A 22,819-nucleotide genomic window follows, 5' to 3' on the forward strand; every position below is an offset into this window, starting at 1 on the left:
TTTGATATATACAACTATAACACTAAATTATAACATTAAAGCAACCATGCAGCAATTGTAAGCACTTAAGGATAATGTACAGCAAAACATGGTACCATCCCCGTTTCGTTTCCATGGTTATCTCTTCACTGATCACCACACCCCTTCAGCATCCCTTCATATCACAGAAACCAGAACCACCATCAAACCACCACAAACCAAAAGCAAATTAATAAAACACTCGCACTCACCGACATGGGTGATAATACAGCTCACACGTTCCTGGAGCTCCTGGACGGACATCTCTTCCTCCTCCAGCCAACAGAGCATCTCAGGGCAGCCACTCTTTCCTCCCCGCTCGCGGGATCGATCCTGCAGCAAGGATCTTCCTCTCCTCCGCTCACACAAAGCCAGCAGCCACACCCAAGCTGTGAAACACCTCAAACACAGAACCAGCTCTAATACAGAGGAGTAGAGCAGATAATAATGCACAGAGTCAGCTCCACATTGCAGAGAGGATGTGGATGGTGGTGTTAATAATTCATTGCGTGAGCCGGTGCGTAACTGATGTGCAGAAGGACTTTGAGCAGCTTTCAGAGCAGGTACTGTGCGTCAGATCCTGGGAAACAAATCACAGTGAGCTACCTGCCTACAGACAGACATGAGCATCATTACATCCCTCAAAGAAAACCTGGAGACAAGGATTCAGCGGACTGGAGCTGGAAAATGGATATGTAAACAATAAGCTTAAAGGCCCTTAAGACTGAACATGTGCCATAAAATGAAATGACATTACTTAATGAAAAGTATCATAATAAATAAATTAAAATATCATAAATATAATTAACCTAATCAACAAATTGTGAATTGCATAAGACTAGAAAAGACTACTAATCCTGCTACTACTACATAATATCAACAACAATAATAATAGTACTAGTAATAATAATAATAAGTACATCAAACTAATCAAGGCCAAGATGAATATATTCATAAATACTGAATGTGATTACTAAATGCTAAATTTATACAGTTATATGAAAATGGCAAGACATAAATTAGCTTCTAATGTGTCTTTCAAACCTTCATTATAAGACTTTAATACATGTTATCCAGTAGCCTGATTATCCGCCACACATGTTAATCCAGTTACAATATTTTGCAGTTTACACTTCTTTAAAACAAGCCCATGTTCCTCTGTGCCTCCAGGCCAGATCTTAGTCACAGCTATAGTGGATGAGGTATTATCATCTCATTATGCTGCTGCCCTTGGGAGTAAAATGATTAGCTTGGAAATGCAGTATGGGGATGCCATCTGTGTTCTCACCATTAGCTCACCGACCACCAAAGCCTACAGAGGTACATCAACACGATATATCAATACAAACATTAACAAAAACATAAATAAATAAATCATTAGTGTTATTCTTTGTTTTAAGCACATAAAAACGTAATAAGTGTGCTGGGATCCAGGGTTTGAATAAACAGTGATGCTTCAACATACAGAATTGATTGGCAGTGTCTGAGGGAGGTGATGGCCTAGTCATCACGATGGATTGCCGTCCTGTCTGGAGTGTGTTACTGCATTGTGCCTAGTAATTCAAAGGAAACCGGACCCACTGCAAACCTGACTAGTAAAAAGTTCTGTTAAAGCATGAAAATAAAATTAAAAAAATGAGAAGTTAATGTCTAAATAGTCTTTATTGAAAGTAATTATCTAGTTTCAAACAAAAACAATTTTAAACAGATTAAAGAGGCAGGCATGGTAATGTACGTTAATGTTTGATCATCACCTTTGATAGCTGTCTCCGAGGAGTTTAGTATTTTCAGTATTTAGTACTATCTCAATAGGTGCAAATTCTCAGAGACACATTCCTTGTGAAAAGCCTTTACAGAACAGTAGAGACTGTTATAGCTTCAAGAGGGGAAATTCCATTATAATGCCCATGGCATAGGGATGGGATGACTACGTCTATCTTTACCTAAGGTCAGATACTGATGTTGGGTTGCTGTTTAGATTAATCCCAGAGGGGCTGGATAAGGTTGTTGTGAGGGTTCTGTGTAGGCCAGTCAAGTTATTTCACCTCAAAATTGGTAAATTATTTGTTTGTGCATGATGCCATAGTTTTTCTGAAACAGGAAACACAATTCTCAAGATTGTCGTAATTTGTAGCATTAAGATTAATTTTTTCAGGAACTAAACAATCAACCCCAAAGGGGAAGAGTTGATCTTCAGCTATAACAGCTTATAAAATTCCTTATATAATTAATTATTACACCTGTTAGCAATTAATGTGCCCGAAACATATGAATTCAATCATTAGAAAGGAGTGTCCCAATACTTTTGTCCATATAGTGTATAATAAAGTGAGTATATTTTGTAAACAGAAGACAAATTTTAAATAAAATAACCTTTGTTTTTGTTTTTAAGCATTTTCTTCCAGTCGACATGCAGAACAAATGACAAAGCTAAAAAAAACAGCAAACCCCAAACTTTTATTACCTCATACACTGAGTGTATATAAAACACGCTGTTTCAAAGGAAAACAAGACACGTCGCTCTTCAGTCAAACCTCTTCAGAGGTTTTTTTTTTGTTCCGCTTAACAGAGGTCTTAAAATTCATAAAACACTGCAAAATAGTGAAGTACAGTACATGTTCATACATTCTACAATCATTTTGGTGTAACATATCTGTGTAAACGTGCCCTAAATACAGTACAGTACATAACAGGTAGAAGATGGTTAGATAATGTTGGTTCCATTTTTATTGGTGTAGCTGCTGTAAAGCTTACAGACTGGAATAAAGTCATGATACGGTCGGTACATGCTGTAGCATGCGATAGCTATATAAGTTATTCAGTGTGTAGTTGCACATGTATAAGTGCTAAACAGTGACATAAGTGAGTTAATAATCTTAAAGCGTCCTGTACAGAACAGACTACTTACGCTAACAAACCAGGTTAGACATTTTACTGTCAAGTAATATATTAGAATTTCTTACATTAATAAATATTCAACATAAAAGTAATGGCTACATTTAGCCAAGACATTTAAAATAAACACTCATTATATTTTTCTACATGCTAATTCAAACGATTAGTAAATACAGTTTACTAATCCCATTAGTAAACTCATTGGTCTGTTTATTAGGAACATTTTTCACTCAAGCTGCCTCATTTCTACTGGTTTATTACAGAAACTGATCCCAGGTCATTCCTGAAGTCATTATTCTTACTGAGCTGCTTCCCTTACTGCATGAGACAGCTGGTGTTGGGGAGAAAGTCCTGAACGTAGGCGGTCACAGCTTTGGACAAGTAGGTCAGAGTACCGTAGCTGCCACTGGGGGCGCTGTCATAGAAGAAGTTGCAGATTCCAGTGGCTGGATCTCTCTCCTGGAAAAACTCATTGGCCCCACTAGATTTCTACAACGGGAAAATAAAGGCTTATACATAAGCTGACAAGAGCAATTATTTTTTACACTATGCACATCAGATCTTCTTACCTGAGAGCAGTCAGGCTCCAACATTAAGACATACAACCAGCAATCAGCTGTATAGAATCGTTTTTGGGGGGTGGAGGGTACTATTTGTGTCTAACTATTTGTGTCAAACTTAGTAATACACTTTACACTGTTTTACACTTTTAGCATTTAGCAGATGCTTTTATCAAAAGTGACTTACAGTACTGTGACAGGATATTGTCTAATCAAATGAGCGTTGAGGGCCTTGCTCAACAGGGCCCAACAGTGACATCCTGGCAGAACCAGTGTCCTTTTGATTACTAGTCCAGTACCTTAACTGCTAGGCTACAACCTAACAGTAATGTAGTTTTAAGTATTAAGTAGGCTGATGACAGAATAATCACTGATGTTAAGTAAGCTCCCAAAATTCTAAATGTGTTTCTCATTCATACAAGCATTAAAATGAATTAATGAGTTAGAAGGAAAATAGCATTCTCAACCTTCTCAATGTCAATGCCCTTTTTTAATCACTAATACTCATAAAGGCCAGAAAGCAAAAAACATTTTGCTTTAAATGATTGTTTTAACTTAAAAACATGTAAAAACATGTTTTTTTTTCTTTCGGCTCCTTCCTTATTTAGGGTTCACCATAGCAAATCTGGTTTGCATACCAGCTTTGGCACATTTTTTATGCCAAATCCCATTTACAACGTTACCCCTCCCAATATCTACACTGGTTGGCCTTTCTTCACCCCGAACATTAGCCAATGATGTCCGTGCAGGCCACCGACTGGCTGATAGCACCGCTGAGATTTAAACCCCTGATTCCTGGTAGTGAGCTAGCAGTATTACTACTGAAACATCTCTAAGCAGTACCTGGTCCTGTAGGAAGAGCTCGTTCGCCATTTGAACAATGCGGTCGATAAGAAGGATGCCACCGATACTGGGAATCTCTAAATCAGCCACCAGGGTGAGCACCATGATGGCCTCCACCAGCAGCTGCCTGTACTCAGGCTGTGGAACACGATTCAGGACAGATTCAACATGCACAGCAAACTTGATTTCCCCCTCGGTCATCTACCACACACACACAGAAATTAACCCATATGTTATATTCACTAATGAAGGTCTATGAACATCATGATGTAAAAAGATGTTTTTGAAGGTGTATTTGAAGGTATACGAGTGTGTTCCTGTACTTCTCGTGTGGTGGAGGCAGGAAGGACGTATCCTGCGATGGAGAGGCCGTGGCACTTCTGCAAGATATTCCACACCTTCTGGTAGAAGCCCATCGGTACGCGATTAATTGCACCGTCCAGTCTGCGTCTCCTCAGCCACTGGCCTTGTCTCTCTTCCCACTGGAGGCGCGAGTCTTCTACACCTGTGGGAGACATGATCCCACTCGGGGTGGATGGACTGCTGCACCTCTGCATCACAAACAGGTCAAAATTCACATACATTAGTGTTTATCCAGGGTGCTAATTTAATGGGAGGACAACATTATGAAAACACCAGATGAAAATAGAAAAACAGCTTCCAAAAGTTACCGTTGGGGATGCGACTGTGCTGCCAGTGGAATGACTGCCAGGGAGGATCTATGAGAGACGAGACAGAATGTGTGGGCAAAAAAAGAGAAAAAGTAATGATGAATACATGCTCCTACAACACCCTTTGTATTAGTCTGTATTATTCTTTTCTATCCCTTTTTATGCATAGTCCTAATTTAAATATATCTAAACTAGAATGTGAAATGGTTAGTAAAAGTATGTAAATTAAGGTAAAAATAAATCAGTGTAATCTATATAAGGTTTTCAAACACACATCTTAAGAGTCTGTTGATGCATAGCTGTTTAGCAGTCGCCTTTATCCAAAGCGACCTACAGTACTGTGACAGTATACAATCTAAGTAATTGAGGGTTAAGGGTCTTGCCCAAGGGCCCAACAGTGGCAACCTGGCAGTGGTGAGGCTTGAACCAGTAACCTTTTGATTACTAGTTCAGTACCTTAACCACTAAGTAACAACTGCCATTGCCAACTGCCATTGTATTACATTAGTAATACAATCATCATAACTGTTTTAAATGTATGATTTTAGCAGACAACAGTGGGTGATTATTGCATGATAAAAGCATTAACACCTGAACTGGGGCGTGACATAAAATAATAATAAACATTTTCTCTCACCTGTTTGATTTCAGTCTTCAGTTTCCTGATGCCCGTGCGCTCCGTCTTGGTGGCACCTACGTGTCCGAGCTCATGGATGGAAATGGACGGACTGGTGCCAAAGGACTCAGTGGGACGCACTTTCACAAAACATGCAATATAGGTAAATGGTATAGAGAATAATAGGTAAATGGTATTGAGAATAATAGGTAAATGGTATAGAGAATAATAGGTAAATGGAATAAAGAATAGCATTTTTGTTTTATGCTTTGGGCTTACTTGTCTTATTAGAGTTTCATGTTGCATTTCTGTATGTAGCGGTGGACTGTGTTAAGTGATAACAGTTTTCTGAAGTAGTCCCGAGCCCATGTGGTTATATTTATCAGGGTATATGATGGTTTCTCATGCAGTGTAATCTGATGTGTAATTTGTTAATGAATAAATAATGGTTCTTTTGGTTCTTATGTACTGCTGCCACGTCTGGCTGGCACGTCTGGTGTTCCCAGTTGTAGAGGTGAGTGCCGATTCTTATGTGCTCGAACTGATAGTGTATTTAAGGTGACTTGACTCACCGCTTCTCTCAACTCCAAACTCTTTTCCACTCAGGATGTGATGCAACAGGTTCTTCATGTCAGATGGACTCAGGTTCATCAAAGCTTCTGATGCCTCTTCGCCTGGAAGAATTAATTAAAGATGTGATTCATACATGAGTCTCACAGTATTTAGAGCTTTTGCGAGTAGAAACATTTAGTAAGTTACTTGCATTCAACAATCAACATCATTACCTGAGCACTGAAGACTACGGGCGAGCTCAGTGGCCATCACCTGTATTATGAGACCTATTCTCAGTCGCAACATGTCCCCAAAAAGACTTGGCTGGGAGCGCACGTACATGGCAAGGAACACCATTATTTCCTGTACAAAGGAAAGCAAAATGTTTTTTAAATTGAAATTTAATTTCACAGAAACATGAAATTATTACAACATGTGCTTTGACTAATAATAGGAAAGAGGAAAGAAAAGCCAGAAGTCACTGAAAATGAGTTGCAGTTTGACCAGTCTGTCTTCTTTAGTTCCTCAGTTGCTACTTTTTTAATGAGTTTTCCCTCTTTTCTGTCTTCACTAGCATTTGGTTTGTGTCTCACCAGTGGATTGACTAGCTGGTTGAGTCACACACAATCTATTTATCAAGTCTCTCCCTGTGCTTTCTCTTCTGTCCTTTTTGATTTCGGGCCCAGGTCATTAACAGGGAGCTGACCCTTAGCGATCTTTAACCACTGGCCACCCAAATGCCATTTATTACTTATTCTTTGTTTTGCTTACTTTTACTTTCTTTATGTCTCCTGTTCTGTGGTGATACATAGGGCTGTCGCGCTAACCGCAATTTTGAAATACCGCGGTATAGACCAGCCAACCGCAGGGCATGCCAAGCAACCGCAACACCGCGATGTTCACGTTTTTTCTTTCTTTGTTCTCTTTTTTTTATTGTTGCAGGGTCCATCTTGTTTTATACGCTTACATTCGGGCGTAATAAATGTTAAATAAGTTCATAATGAAAATGAGCTAAGAGCGTCATTTTCCCGCAACCTGTTCGCATGCGTTGCTGCTGAGTGTCAGGCTTTGTGTTTTAAAATGTAAACAATCGCAACATGAATTATAGGCAAGTTTATTAATGATTAAATTGAGTTCACACTCAACAAATACTTGTAATTTAGACTATATTCAAACAGCCTTGGTGTACTAAAGCACTTAATGACGGTTAATATGGCATTGCAGCCTGCAAATATTCTCTTGCTGGTCTTGCTGGAATGATTTAAATGTATTTTTTCGTTGAATAAAAATGTATTGAAACGAATAATAACTTGAAATGTAGTATATATTGTTATGTTAATTATACCTACTAAATAGATGGTTAATAGTGGCGCGATAACCAGGCTAGATTTCCTCTGCGCTCTATAAAGTTGCATGCAGGTACAGTACACGTGTAACGAGCACCATCAGAGAGACTGTTAGTGCCGAGGGGAACATCGCTACCCCACTCAGATCCTCTCTGAAACCACATCAGGTGAACATGTTGGTTCTTCTAGCGCGCATGATAACGCAGGTTTAAGGTCTTACAGACTTTATTATTTATTCTATTTTTTTTTACCATATTTTGATTAGATGTGCATTTAAAATATTTAGCCTAAACACGTTTTTTCTCGTTTCACAGTGTATATCTAGCCTAGGCTAGAAGCTTAATTTAAACCTTTTTTAATAGAGAAAAGACGTGCATTCTTATTGCGCATCCCTGCTCTGTTCTGTATTTAACAATAAACACGCATTTGATTTGTCCTAAAGCTGTCTCATCTTTGTCATTATAAAGCAATAATATACCGAATCGTAGCCTAACAATAAAGCTTGTTTATATAGCTCTAAAATCCAGATCAATTAAGTAATTTTCAAAAACAAAAAAAATTGGCAATATTACCGCATACCGCGATATTGAGACAGGCTGAATATCGCAAGGGGAAATTCTTTCACCGCGACAGCCCTAGTGATACATGCTTTCGCCATCACACTGGACTGTATACAGCTTGAACTTAATACACCACACCAACCAAATGCTGCACTTGTGTCCAAAAGACTAAGGTCATAATTACACAGATTCACTGGGACATGGCATTACCTGGGTAAGTACTGCAATGCTTATATCCTGCCCACTGGCCTCGTAGATCAAATTATTTAGTTCTTCGGGTGGAAGAGGACTAAAAAGAAAGTACAAAATCAGATGACAAGTTGAAAGACTTTTAATGCAATCTGAAAATACACTGTATGGATGAAAGTATTGGGACACCCCTTGTAATTTTGAAATGTATGTGTTCCACCCAGAAACAATCGCTAACTGGTGTAATAAATCAATTATATAAAGAACATTACATGCTTCCAACTTGGCAGCAACAGTAGGGAAGGCTCTTTCCTTGAACTGTCTATAAAAGTGAGCTGTATAGGACATGAGTCCTGACCTCAGCTCCACTGAACAGCTTTGGAATGAACTGGAACATTAATTGAGGCTTTCTTGACCAACATCAGTGCCCAGCCATACACATGCTTATTTGACTGAATGGGCACAAATTTCCACAGACATACTTCTTGTAATTAGTCATCTCAGATGAGTGGCTGATGTTATAGCTAAATTGATCACACAGAGGTCACTTTATTTTAATACCATTTGTGAAACAAGCTCAGGGTCAGGTGTCCAAATACTTTTGACCATATAGTGTATACTTTGGTGGTAAGGTGCCCTGTTTACAGTGTTGAACATACTGACAGTTTGTGAAGTAATCTGATCACAGAGGAAGTGCACACTCACACAGCGATGACTTTCTCTCTCGGCTCTGGAGGAAGACCAACTGTCAGCTGCTTATGATGTGAAATCAGATCAGTGCAGGCCTGTCAAACAAACGCAAATATCAGTTTCAGCAAACGTTTCTTCTATACAGCAAGCTAAAACGGGTAAGACAACCATTCATATGATGGCTCCTCACCTCTGCCAAGACCTCCACCCTCTTCTTCAGAATGCCAGAGATGTAGCGAATCAGTCCCCATTCTTTACTCTCCCCAGCTTTAACGTAGAGCTCCTCCAGCAGAGTGCGCACTGTGGCAACCTTCTGCCCCGATATGTTCACCATCCACTCCGCACCTCTAATTATCACAGCAACCAAGTCATCAAGAAGAAGTATTTTACCAAACAAGCCTATTTACACCAAATGGGTGTATGTGAACACCAACATTCAACCATACCCAAAAAAGGTATAAAATTAATTATGAAAAAACACTTTTAAATGCTCTTTTTCTGTTACAGCATGACTGTGACTTTAAAAGTTTGGTGTGAAGATTTTTAGAGACTTAACATAAACCCCATTTGAACACCACTAATGTTAAATTAGACTTTGCAACCTTGTTTGGAAAGTCTATACAGAAGACAAGAGGCTGTCATAACTACAAATAGGGGGACAACTCCATATTATTGCTCCATAAGATTTAGAAGTGGAGTGTTCAACAGGTCAGGTGTCCACATACTTTTGGCCATACCGTATACCAAAGAGCAGTATTAATGTGATATTTATGGTCAGCACTAAATGACTTACTTCATAGCATGGAGAATGTAGAGAATATCCGCTTGGTCCTGTAACGTTGGGCATTCCTTCAGGTGATTTACCAGAGCACCAAAGTCAGTGTTGCCTTGAGAATCCCGGGGAAGATGCAGGTCAGCAGATGAAGCCTTTCAATGTATAGAGAAATAAGTCAGTTTATACCTACAGTATATTATATAATATTTAAATTCAACCCATATTTAAGTGTATGTAACCTTTTTACCTCAGCTTCAGACACACGGCTGTAGACAACTGGCCTTAACACTCATACTGTAAGGATTTCGACTTGCCTTGTAATGGTGAGGAGGGTGTTGAGGGTGTGGAACGACCAGCAGGTTCAGACTCTTCCTGTGTTTGTTCATGATGGGAGTTACAGGTAAATACATAGACGACTCTGAAAAGCATAGAAGAGCGTGTGTGTGTGTGTGTGTGAGATTGTGTTCAGGATGGCAGAGGAACATTAAGAAACTGAACAGTTTTCCTCATCATGGCTTAGCTATGCCAGAAATAAACCTGTGATATCCCAGAAGAGCTTAAGGCATGTTCTGAATGATCCTGATCTGCACATTAAGCATTCTAATAAACCACTTATAATTACCAGAGACACCCACTGAGATTGAGAAAGCTCCTCATTGACAGGATCCAAAAATAAAAATCCAATTATAGAACTAGCAAGAGAATAGCAGACGGCCGAGGGCCATGTAGCTATGCATAACTGTGAATAAACGTGTGCTTAACAGAGGAAAAAATGCTTACTGGGCATGTTGAGACCCTGAACCTGAGCCATGAGGGTCAGAATGTCTCTGGTGGTATGTTCAGCACTGAAGACATGATGCTGCCCTTTCTGGATGGGAGGGAGGTGTGACGTTGTTGCCGTACTCTCCAGGAGGTGTTCAAAGTACTGGTCGAGCACATCTCTGGAATCTGATAGGTCAAAAAACACAATAAAGAAATGAATTAGCAGTACAGCAGCACACAGTAAAAGTTTCATTGCTTTTACAAAAGCTGGTCCTAGCAGAGCTCAACCATTCGATTCAAATTTTGTGGAACTAAAGGAAAAACTGATAAACACATATAATGTAACTTTAAATGTTCTATAAGAAAATAGGTTTTATAGACTGCAATGTGGTTGATTGTTTAATTACTTACAGTATATGTTAGAGTTATAGGGGGCATTAATTATATTACTTTTAATTTGTGATATGCAATTATGCTCACACGGACTTCCGTCATAAATGGTTGAGGCACTTTTCTGATTCAAATGTACAATCTTTTAATACTGAAGTTAAATGTATATGTGGTTAATATTTATTAAGAAGACTGTTACTGTCCACCTGGCTAAAATGATTTTGCTTTGGCAGACACACCAGTTTAGAAAAGCTCAATGGTTGCTATTCATTAGTTATTAAGTGAAGAAGGGAAAAATAAAGAAAAATAAAAAAATACGCCTAAATAATGTGTCTGGTGGGTGGCACGGTGGCTAAGTGGGTAGCACTGTCGCCTTACAGCAAGAAGGTCCTGGGTTCGATCCCCAAGCGGGGCGGTCCGGGTCCTTTCTTTGCGAAGTTTGCATGTTCTCCCCGACCTCTACTGGCAGATCAATGGCGCCTGCAAAGAGCCGGGGGATAATAGAGATTAGGGCATGACTCTCAGTGCGCAAAAAAGAAGCAGTCGGCTACTACACACGTCAGAGAGGGCATGTGTTAGTCCCGACCCTCTCTGATCAGGAGTGGAGGTCAGCAGCAGTAGAGGAACATAAACCATTATCAGTGGTTATCAGAATCACTTCCACACAAGGTCCTTAAAATCAGAATTGCTGACATAATAGATGTCATAAAAAAAAAAAAGGAGATCTACCAGTCGGGGAAAAACTTTGCTCTGTATCTTCATCATTTTCATAATCATCATCATCCTCCTCCTCTTCTAGATTCTCCTCTGAGTCAGCGTCCATGAAGCTGAGTTTGGTATGAAAAGATGTTGTAATGAAAGTGGGAAGCGTCGCCATCTGCACTCTACACACCAGTGAGACAAAACAAAGAGTCATTCAGCAACACTTCGCTTTTAATAGATCTTGTTACGAGTGCGAACTATGAGCATCTTATTTTCTGACCTCGCGCCGGCTAAATAGCCATCCTGCAGCTTTCTCAGCGTGGACACAATACAGGGGTCGATGCTTTCACCATCTTCCACTACCATGATACAAATCACAAATCATACGTTCTTATTTCACTTAACTTTAAGTACCACATTTTGAGATAAAGGTATTGTTTTCATTACCCAGCATGCTCTTTGTGATTGGAAAGGTAAGTGTGGGTCTTCCAGTCATCCGCCAACAGGAAGAGAGGTAAGCCAGCTCTGTCCTTAGCATCTCCACGATCATCAGAGTATCCAGGGCCAGGTAGAAATGATGCTGGTCAATAAACTAAAAACAAGAAAAGAGTCAAATAATAATAAATCTGAGAAATCTCATTTCATTTTATCAACCGCTTTATGCCGGTCAGGGTCCTGGTTGATCCGGTTTTACCTGGAACACTGAGCGCAAGGCAAGAATACCCTGGACTGGGTGCCAATCCATAACAGGGCTTTAATCACCTCTCCCAACCCAGAAGTAGCCGATCATGTCATGTTTTATTGGAGCATTGTCAAAAGTATTCGCTCGTCTACCTTCACACGCATATGAACTTGAGTGACGTCCCATTCTTAATCCAAAGCGTTTAATATGATGTTGGCCCACCCTTTGCAGCTATAACAGTTTCAACTCTTCTGGACAGGCTTTCCACAAGGTTTAGGAGTGTGTTTATGGGAATTTTTGACCATTCTTCCAGAAGCGCATTTGTGAGGTCAGACGCTGATGTTTGACGAGAAGGCCTGGCTAACAGTCTCCGCTCTAATTTATCCCAAAGGTGTTCTATCGGATTGAGGTCAGGACTCTGTGCAGGCCAGTCAAGTTCTTCCACACCAAACTCGCTCATCCACGTCTTTATGAACCTTGCTTTGTGCACTTGTGTGCAGTCATGTTGTTGCACAGGTGGCATCCTATCACAATACCACGCTGGAATTCACTGAGATCCTGAGAGCGACCCATTTTTTCACAAATGTTTGTAAAAGCAGTCTGCATGCCTAGGTGCTTGGTTTTATACACCTGTGGCCATGGAGGTGGTTGGAACACCTGAATTCAATGATTTGGATGGGTGAGTGAATACTTTTGGCAATATAGTGTATGTGAAAATTATGCAATATAAGCAAAGGTTAATGGAATTAATTTCAACCAAATCAAACCACTCATTAAAAACATCTAATCTTTACCTGTGGTGTGAAAGTGTAGGTACGATTTCTGATCTCATAGAACTTAGAAGTTCCTAGAACACCAATGTGCCGGTATGGCCGTCCAGTCAGATTCATCTTCTTAAAACTTCCTGCGCAAATCAGAAACCACAAAACTTTGTTTTACAAGGGAATCAAGAGAACATTATGATGTTTATAGTAAAGCACAGTCCAAATAAACTTGGTCATTAACTTGAGTTAGTCAGAGATGTGTGTGTATCGGGGGGTGAGATTAATCCTTACCAAGCTTGGAATAGATGTGGCTCAGAATACGAGCCGGCAGTATTCGAATGGGCAGTACTTCGGAGATGGTCTGAACATCAATCCCATGATCCCTCAGCAGTGCCTGGATCTCCTCTGTCTCAGCCAATACACTCACTAAAAGAAACATAAACAATTCATAGTACCTGCCTGTCAAATACAATATTAGCAGTGACAGCCCAGCTAAGGTTAAGGCACTGGACTAGTAATCAGAAGGTTGGTGGTTCAAGCCAAGATGGCACCATCAATTGGTCAAACTGTATTCAGTCATAGTTGTAAGTCACTTTGGACAAAAGTGTCCACTAGAGAGAGAGAGCTCTTGAGTTTAGATTCTAGGCAATGCTATCAAACTTCTTTGCTGCAGTACAACTTCAACCTTTGTTGTCTGGCAGCGGAGGTACATGATAGTCTTTGCACCCCATGGTGGTAGAAACAGAAATAGGGGGAAAGGAAATGATTGAAAAACATGCAAAAATGGAAATGGCTAATTTATCAATAAATCAGTACACCTTTAATCAGGCTTTACCTTGAACTACAACATCTGGCTTGAAGCCAGTGGAAAATCTTCGGTTTAGAGGGTCTATCTCTCCCGGAGCCAGAAATCCCTGATAGGAGAAATACGTATAAAAAGAAACAGTGATAGATTTCATTAATCTGCATGATTAGACATCTGCATGTCAGACAGGTTGGGTTTAATAACAAAGAATAGCAGTATGATGAGTTACTTGACCTCTGCTAACAAACTGCTCAGGATGTAAAGTGACTGTCCCCATAAATGAGGTAGCTGGCCTTCAGCTACTCGGTCCACACTGTGAGGGTTCCTATACTCTTCCTCAACCTGAAACCAACAGCACATTGTTGTACTACATACTGCATACTGCACTTAATATATACTGTATGCTGATCCCTGTAGTAGTATGCAGTGTAGTATGTGACATGCATAAATACATGTGGGCACAAAAAAATGTAGACACCCCTTCTAATAATTTACTCATTGGACACCCATTATAACAGGTGTATAAAATACCTACATTAAATGATATACTTTTATACATTTATGAAAGGCACTTTTCTGTTCCAGAATAACTGTGCTTTTGTGCACAAATCAAGGACCAAAAGACAAGTTTGATGTGAAGGAATTTAAGTGGCCTGCATAGAGCCCTGAGCATTTACATTTTAGCATTTAGCAGATGCTTTCATCCAAAGCGACTTACAGTTTTGTGACAGTATATTGTCTATGCAATTGTGGGTTAAGGACCTTGCTCAAGGGCCCAACAGTGGCAAACTGGCAGTGGTGGGCTTGAACCAGTGACCTTTTGATAGTCCAGTACCTTAACCACTTGGCTACATGGCGCTCCTGAAGCCAAGAGGGATAGGAGCCTTGCTCAAGGGACCAACAGTGGCTGCATGGCAGAGCTGGGATTTAAATTTTCAACCTTTTGATTGATAAGCCCAAAGCTTTACCCATTAGGCTACCACTATTCCCACTGTCCCACAACTGTGAACCAAGCCTTCTCGTCCAACATCAGTGCCTGACCTGACAAAATGCTTTTTAGACTAAGAAGGCACATTTTCTTTACAGATACCCTGCAAAATCAAGTGGAAAGCCGTCCAAGAAGAGTCTGTTATACTGGCAAAGAATGCAAATTCATATTAATGTCCATGATTTTACAATGGGATGTCCAACAATCTCACAGTCAGGTGATCACATTCGTTTGACCATATAGTGTAGAAACAAGAAACTGATCAGGACTGAGCTGAAGCTAAATAACTTGTGCTTGTTTCCACCTTGCTGGCTGGTACAGCGTACAGTTCAGGTATCAGACGGATGCCATGCTTGCCTCGGATCACGATGCCTTCCAGAGCCTCCCTGTATTCCTGAACCTGGACAGAGGAACAACAGTGTCAAAACTGACAACATAATGCCCACTTGTGGACAAGTCCAACATTACACTCCATCTAACGGACAAAATGTAAATTTTTTTATATTGCTGGTTTAATTATAATTAGTGGTGATTAGTTTGTTGTGGTGGGTCCAGAGACGGAAGATGCAAAGAGGCAATTCATCTCAAGACATCACACTCTCTCTCTCTCACATCTATATATAAACATACATGTAATTAAAGGGTTTAGTAGGGTATACCTGTACATGGTCCCCATTAAAAACACCATCAATAATGAGGTAAGTCCAAAAGACTGGCCATTCACATTCAATATTCTCAAACAGCTTCAATTCTGCTGGGTCATAATGTAGCCGAGATGGGTCCTGCAAAAACATGTTTGTAAACCATATATATAATTAACAATGGCACCAGAAAAAAAAACACTGTAGTAATACCAGGAACTGAATACAAAATAAAGAGATAACAGGATATATAGTGAAGATGTTACATCAGTATATTTAAACATACCTCTTTTGGGGTTCTGTATCCATCTCTAATAAATCGGCAGCACCCGTAACGTCCCTAAAACAATTACAATGTAATATTAAAATCTTCCATGACCCTTTCCTTTCCTTCAAAATAACAATACAGATAGAGGTAACACTGGACACTGTACCTGCAGCTTGGAGATTATCTCACTTTTGGTGATGTTGACCAGATCTGCATCCTCCACCGCAAACGCAGGGAAGGAGATAACTGACAGTAGACCGGCGTCAATCTCTTTAGACGTCGAGGCTCTAGGCAGCATGGAGCACAGGATGGACTAGAATCAGATAATCACAAATTAGAGCAATAAAGTTCAGAAAGTAATAAGCAGATTTTCATCCAAACACTGAAAAAGTCTGATAATCCGCAGATTTTTTTAACATTTATTTTGGCCAGTCTGTGTAGTGTTGTGTTCATATATACATACATATACTTATTTCCTACACTTATTTTATGCATTAGCATAATGATGATGGTTTCATTATGCTAATGAAACATTTAATGTTTTATTAAAGAACAACTAAAAAAGAACTAACTAGAAATACACAAATCTCAGTTACCTGGCAATGTTCCACTTCATCTGGCAGAACATGAATCACTGATCTGGGGCCACCATGAGCTCCAAATAGGTCAAGTTCATCAATGGCCTCCAGGGCAGCCTATCCAATCATAAAACATTAATTATAAAAATAATTCACAAAATCAGAAATATGCTCAACAAATCTATATAAAATCTGACAAAAATGCTACAAACAGAATAATTCTTTACAAAATCAGGGAATATATTCTACAGAATGAGGGAGAGGTGAGGGATTTAGGCAATGCTCTAGTCTACAGAACTAGGAAAAGAGCTTTGCAGGTTCATGTTTTAAAAAGTAACAATTCACTTTTACTATAAACATTTATGTTTTAAATAAATATATATCACACAGTGTCACTGATCATAGGCACCAGAGGGACTGATTTTAATAAAAATCCTAAAACGATAATGAGTTTTTACACCAGCCAACCAACTCTTCCTACCTTTGCCATTCCAACAGAGCTCCCATTTAGTTCAGGAATTCCCTGGTTGGTCTTGTCTCCTCTTTCCCACATCCCATAATCCTGAGGAGATAATAATAATGCAGTAAGTAACCAGAGTGATTAAAAAGCAGAAGGTTTTCAGAATGCTACTCACAGCGACTTTATAAGCAGCCTCAATGTAGAACACCAGGTTCTGAATAAACGCCACTTCATCCAGGTTAGATATGATCCGCAAACCTGTGACAGAGATTAAATGTGAAACAAATCATTGATGTCAGATGCTACAGGTCAAACGCAAACCTGCCTGAGTAAGAAAAATGGTCACTATTGAGTCTATTTACATCCAATTCAGGTCACCATCATGTAGGATTTTAACTAGTGGCTGAAGTATTTCCCCAAACAGTAACAGTTTCCTTTTGCTGGAACTGGACCAACAACAAACAGCTTTAACAAACTTAATTAAGTTTATTAATATAGGATAAAATGTATTACAATGTGGTACAAAGAAGTAAGTAAACTTTATAAACATGTTTTATACTTTAATTAATGAATTAATTGCACAACTGGTACACAGGCAAGTGTTTAACACTACGTGAGTAAAGGTGTACAGACAAATAGATGGATGGACAGACATTCTGTAGTTAAAGCTCACCTGATGCAGTCATCTGCGCCAGCATAAGCAAATACAGTGACGTGGCGTCTACCTGCAGGTGCCCCCACTTGTCATCCCCTACCACAGTGGCACAGGTGGATGTTTGGTACTTGGCATGCAGGCAGTCCTTTGTGCTCTGTGTGTGTTTAAACTTCTCCACTTTCTCCACCTGCAGCAATATCATCATGGACCTCCAGGTTAAAAATGTTTTGTATGTGCAAACTCGAAAAACATGCATCCACTCACGCGTTCATTACATTTTAACAAGATTGTACCATTAATTGGAATCCTACCTGTCTCATCATACACTGGAGTAGACCTTGCATCAGCTTGACCACACTCTGTAAAATGAACACGCACGTATATATTTCTTTTCTTTAGGAAAAACATCCTGATAGTCAAAACTGGGTTAAAAGGCTATACTCTGTAATTTTGGAGTTTATTTAATTGTTCATTTATTTAACCTATAGAATGAAGGGTAGTAATTGCTATAACAGTTATTTATTAAATTAAGTCACCTGCTCAAGCTCGTAGGCCTTGGCTTTGTCCTCATCACGGTCTGCGTTCTTGCGATAGGCCATACCCAAGCCCCATACTGCAAGGATGCTGTAAACGTTGTCTCTAACCCAGGCATCCTTTTTCTGTGCACTGGCAGGGAGTAGACCTGTCACTGGATTCTTCACAGCATATAAACATGTTACTACTGATTAATCAAGATAGTAATAAGCATGAATTTAAGCTGGATCAAAATTCTTGTGACATAACAGTTACTCGATATTCACCACCTAAGACTTCGTTTTTTTATGGTTTTGCTAATAATAATTATATGATTTCATTATCAATTACTAAAATGCAATTACCATGTGACAGTATATTGTCTAAGCAATTGACGGTTAAGGACCTTGCTGAAGGGCCCAACAGTGGCAACCTGGCAGTGGTGGGGCTCGAACCAGCAACCTTTTGATTACTAGTCCAGTACCTTAACCACTAGGCAATAGACTGAAGGAACAGCACTGGAAAAACACAGAGGCCTCCTGATAATTGCACTACAGACGTTTATCCAGTAATCTAATCTCAATCTATTGTAACCACCAGTGTTAAAATTGTCCTCGATTCACTATTAATGAGCCAGTGCTAATTACATTTAACAGTATATAACAGCATATTAGGTATCAGACAATACACTGGTGGTCTATATTTCATGGAGCTAGGTCAGGGAGAAAAGTATTTGCTCTTTGGAAGTTCTTATCTAACTGGTGGGCTCTGTTCTCAACCTACTTCTATTGAAAGGTGACCTTTGTTCTGACTATTTATAGACCACTGTTCCAGTTTATCAACTACACTCATGTTCAAGTAAAGCAACAGATCTCCATGCAGGACCATTAATGCTTATTAATGCTGCTTTGCTGATACTTAACATGCACTGCTTTCTTTACAGGATGAATGAAGGATTATGACTGACTGTAGAGATGATTTAAATAAAATAACCTGGTAACACAGGATGGTCTCCTGGACAAGGCGAGCATAAGCATCCAGACGCACTCCTGAATTACTTCTGCTCCTCATGTTTGATTGTTCAGTCTGATCTAATCATGGAGAGAAAATATAAAGATAAACAAAAGCGACTGAGATAAATAAAAGTGGAGCTGTTGTTTGTATGAGGAGGTGATGAATGAGGACCGTGCAGCTGACCTGTCACTTCATTACTGATCCCTTAACCGCGGAGCTCCAGAGAACATAGATCCTCTCCGGCACATTTACTAAAGACTTAAAAATATTCCAGCTACCCTTTAATTAACATTTATTCCTCAACACATTGCATTTACACCGTTGACACCCGGTAAAGATGCAGTCCAGGTCAAATCCGATCATTTTGACAGATGTACACAGTGTAACAGGAGAGACTCAGGAAATGCTGCTTCAAAATAAAAGTCCAACTATACAGGGTGTCTGGACAAGTCTGGACACATAGCAAATATCACTAACTATAACTAACTTTATGTTTACTAAAATACACACATACATACATATTGCATCACAAATAGTGGAAAACACATTGAAGATGTTATTGATTAATATTTAATGAAATAAACTGTTGTTGAAAAATGTGTCCAGACTTTAGGGACACCATGTACATCTAGAATTTATTTTTTCATTTGTGGCATGTTTAACACATATGTGTAATTTAATGTATCTGTATACTGTATCTTGTCTTTATATTTTAGTCCGTTTTAAATTTTCCATATTTATTTTTATGGCTGCCAGGTGGGTTTGTTTGTTTGTTTTATTAGAATTTTAACGTCATGTTTTACACTTTTGGTTACATTCATACAGGAATGGTAGTTACTTATTACACACAAGGTTCATCACTTCTCAAGGTTATATCGAACACAGTCATGGACAATTCAGTGTCTTCAATTCACCTGACTGCATGTTTCTGGTCTGTGGGAGGAAACCGGAGCTCCCGGAGGAAACCCACACAGACACGGGGAGAACATGCAAACTCCACACAGAAAGGCCCCGGACCGCCCCGCCTGGGGATCGAACCCAGGACCTTCTTGCTGTGAGGCGACAGTGCTACCCACGTAGCCACCGTGCCGCCGAAGTCATGTATAAAAATCATTTTTTTATTATGTATTAAAAGGTAAAAGTTTTTTTGGAAATTGTTTTGGATCAATTTGATGATTATTTTAAAAGCTATTGAAGTTATTAATATACTGAATACTTTCAATGCTATTGAAGTTATGAATAAAAATCAGTTTTTTATTATGTATTAAAAGGTAAACGTGTCAGTATTAGAGTTGTAGTATGTAATGTGGGTTACACTTGATAAAATACAACTTGTCTTGGAGCAATTTGATGATTATTTTAAAAGCTATTGAAGTTATTAATATGCTGAATACTTTGAATACTGATGTGAATGAAGGCAAATACACTGAGACTCTCTTTACCTCAGCAGCCCTCCTTGACATGTGGCCATTTTCCTGGAATAAAAAAACCTGTTTTTAATTTCATATTTTAAATCTGTAGTTAATAGAATGCTACAATAACTAAACACAATGACAAATGCAGGGTTACCTGGGTTGTTGGTGGGCTTAGGTGGTTTAAAGCACACATATAACCTTTTATTTGAAAGAAAATGTTGGACCTCCAGTATTTTAAGTGTAAAATGCAGGTTAACGTCCACCTTTAATTAATGTGTACAGATATGTGTATAGATATGTCATCAAAGGTGAATTGTCTCGTAAGAGATTTTAAAAGCATTTACAAACTTCTCTATGTTTATTTCTAAGTAATATTATATGTAAACCTAAAATCATTAAAAGTCATAAGTTTATTATAGTGCAGTTCAGCACAATAACAGCACTATAAACTAAGCATCTGCACCTGCATCGGTCTTAACAAGCATTACTAAGTATTTAAAATGCACAGTGAGAAGGCTAATGTTAACGTTTAGCTAATGTCCCAAGTTACTCATTTGAAAACATTTCATGCTGATACCTGGGTTATTTTCGACTTTCTACAATGACCACTTATTTTTAATAACATTTCAGAGATAATATAGTTTTTCATGTTTATTATTATTATAAACTGTTGAAGTTTAGCAGGGCGCCGCTTGACGAACGTCTTGTTTTCATTTCTCACTGTAGGTTGACGACAACAGTTTAGCCGTTGATGAGATCTTGTCAGATTCTTTTGTCCTTCAATGAGCACTGACTCAATAACACATGTGGCAGGAATTTCATCTTCAAAGAAGTACACAAGCACGCACTTTGGCAGTCTCATGTTTCAGAATAAAATAACTGAAAACACGACATTTGTATTTCGCTTCAAGTTCTGTGTCGAGGTAGAGACGGTTGGTTAAAATAACGGTCTCAAGTCAAGTGCGGATGTGCGCATGTGCAGAAATAGGTGCCCGACCGTCCGTAGATGGAAACTGACGTGCTGTGTAAAGGAGAGAGGTTTGTGCAGAATAAACATAATAAAGTCTATAAAGTAATTTAACTGAATGATATGCAATGTCATATTTGTCCTGAAATGGATGGGTTCTGATAACTGCAGTTTTTAATGCAGTTTTTATAAAATCCAATGAGGACATTTTGGAAAAATAATGGTTTATCTTAAATGTATTATTAAATCAAATATTACATAAAGCAAATGCATTCAGTCTTACAGTGGTGCATCTTATGACCTCTTCAAATCAATGTAAATCAGTTGACTTTATATATATACAGTATATATATATATATATTAGGGCTGTCAAACGATTAAAATTTTTAATCGCGATTAATCTCAGAATTTCATATAGTTAATCGTGATTAATCGCATTTAAAAAAATCTGTGTAAATGTTATAGAAAATAAGGATTTTTAAGTGAAATGTTACAATTAAAATGGTGAACACATTTTATGCTAAATGTACTGATGTTAAAAACTGCTGGGACAAGAGAAAACTGTAAGGGAGTTTTATTCACTCACATACTAGGCAGTAAATGTCAGATTGTAGTTTAGAATTTCTCCATCAGCAAACATTGTAGATCAGCGGTCACCATTGTGACAATGGTTTGATGGCCGTTTCTACACGAAGTGAGTGTGTTTTGACCCTTTGGGGCTTCCATAGTGCATGGACTAACGTGCTTGACTCAGCTTTTCGGTATTTGGTGCCTTAACAGAATAAGTTAATAAAAGTGTTCTGCTCCCGACAACTTGTGAATATAGCGTGTATTTATTTCTTTATTAAACGAGTGCATCCCTACAACGCTCGGTTACATTATGTTAACAAACCGCAAATGAAAAACGGTGGCAAGTCCGACATTAAAACGTTTGTTCTACCAGTCAAGTCTCAACATTAACTAGAATTTGCGTTAACGGCACTATTATTTTTAATCGCGTTAAATTGAAATCGCGTTAATGCGTTATTATCGCGTTAACTTCGACAGCCCTAATATATATATATATATACATATATATATATATATATATATATATATATATATATATATACTGGTGCTGGTCATAAAATTAGAATATCATGAAAAAGTTGATTTATTTCAGTAATTCCATTATTCAAAAAGTGAAACTTGTATATTATATTCATTCATTACACACAGACTGATATATTTCAAATGTTTATTTCTTTTAATGTTGATGATTATAACTGACAACTAATGAAAACCCCAAGTTCAGTATCTCAGAAAATTAGAATATTGTGACAAGGTACAATATTGAAGACACCTGGTGCCACACTCTAATCAGCTAATTAACTCAAAACACCTGCAAGGGCTTTTAAATGGTCTCTCAGTCTAGTTCTGTAGGCTACACAATCATGGGGAAGACTGCTGACTTGACAGTTGTCCAAAAGACGACCATTGACACCTTGCACAAGGAGGGCA

At 38.7% G+C, this 22,819-nt stretch overlaps 2 protein-coding genes across 4 annotated transcripts in view; both read right to left on the minus strand.

Moving 5' to 3' along the window:
• Window positions 1–364, minus strand: part of mcf2l2 (MCF.2 cell line derived transforming sequence-like 2) — a 94,310-nt gene extending 93,946 nt beyond the window's left edge. For all 3 annotated transcript variants that reach the window (XM_063013282.1, XM_063013281.1, XM_063013285.1), the window contains exon 1: window positions 231–364. In XM_063013282.1, the coding sequence (XP_062869352.1) occupies window positions 231–309 (79 nt within the window). In that variant the 5' untranslated portion in view covers window positions 310–364. The remainder of the gene's footprint in view (window positions 1–230) is intronic.
• Window positions 365–2,455: 2,091 nt separating this feature from the next.
• phka2 (phosphorylase kinase, alpha 2 (liver)) lies at window positions 2,456–20,466 on the minus strand. The gene is made up of 33 exons (XM_063013004.1): window positions 20,380–20,466; window positions 18,917–19,014; window positions 17,947–18,105; window positions 17,722–17,769; window positions 17,429–17,597; window positions 16,931–17,013; window positions 16,777–16,857; window positions 16,314–16,412; window positions 15,884–16,030; window positions 15,736–15,789; window positions 15,468–15,590; window positions 15,113–15,208; window positions 14,055–14,162; window positions 13,851–13,929; window positions 13,307–13,441; window positions 13,046–13,155; window positions 12,017–12,161; window positions 11,850–11,928; window positions 11,597–11,751; window positions 11,246–11,347; window positions 10,496–10,663; window positions 10,030–10,133; window positions 9,734–9,867; window positions 9,131–9,287; window positions 8,956–9,035; window positions 8,272–8,350; window positions 6,389–6,518; window positions 6,176–6,277; window positions 5,625–5,743; window positions 4,988–5,035; window positions 4,640–4,867; window positions 4,317–4,517; window positions 2,456–3,402 (listed from the first exon to the last, which is right to left on the minus strand). The coding sequence occupies exons 2-33, from the start codon at window positions 18,992–18,994 to the stop codon at window positions 3,229–3,231; spliced, it is 3,774 nt and encodes a 1,257-aa protein (XP_062869074.1). The 5' UTR covers window positions 18,995–19,014; window positions 20,380–20,466; the 3' UTR covers window positions 2,456–3,228.
• Between the last annotated feature and the right edge of the window lie 2,353 nt (window positions 20,467–22,819).

This window comes from Trichomycterus rosablanca, chromosome 17 (genome assembly GCF_030014385.1).
Source record: "Trichomycterus rosablanca isolate fTriRos1 chromosome 17, fTriRos1.hap1, whole genome shotgun sequence".
NCBI lineage: Eukaryota > Metazoa > Chordata > Actinopteri > Siluriformes > Trichomycteridae > Trichomycterus > Trichomycterus rosablanca.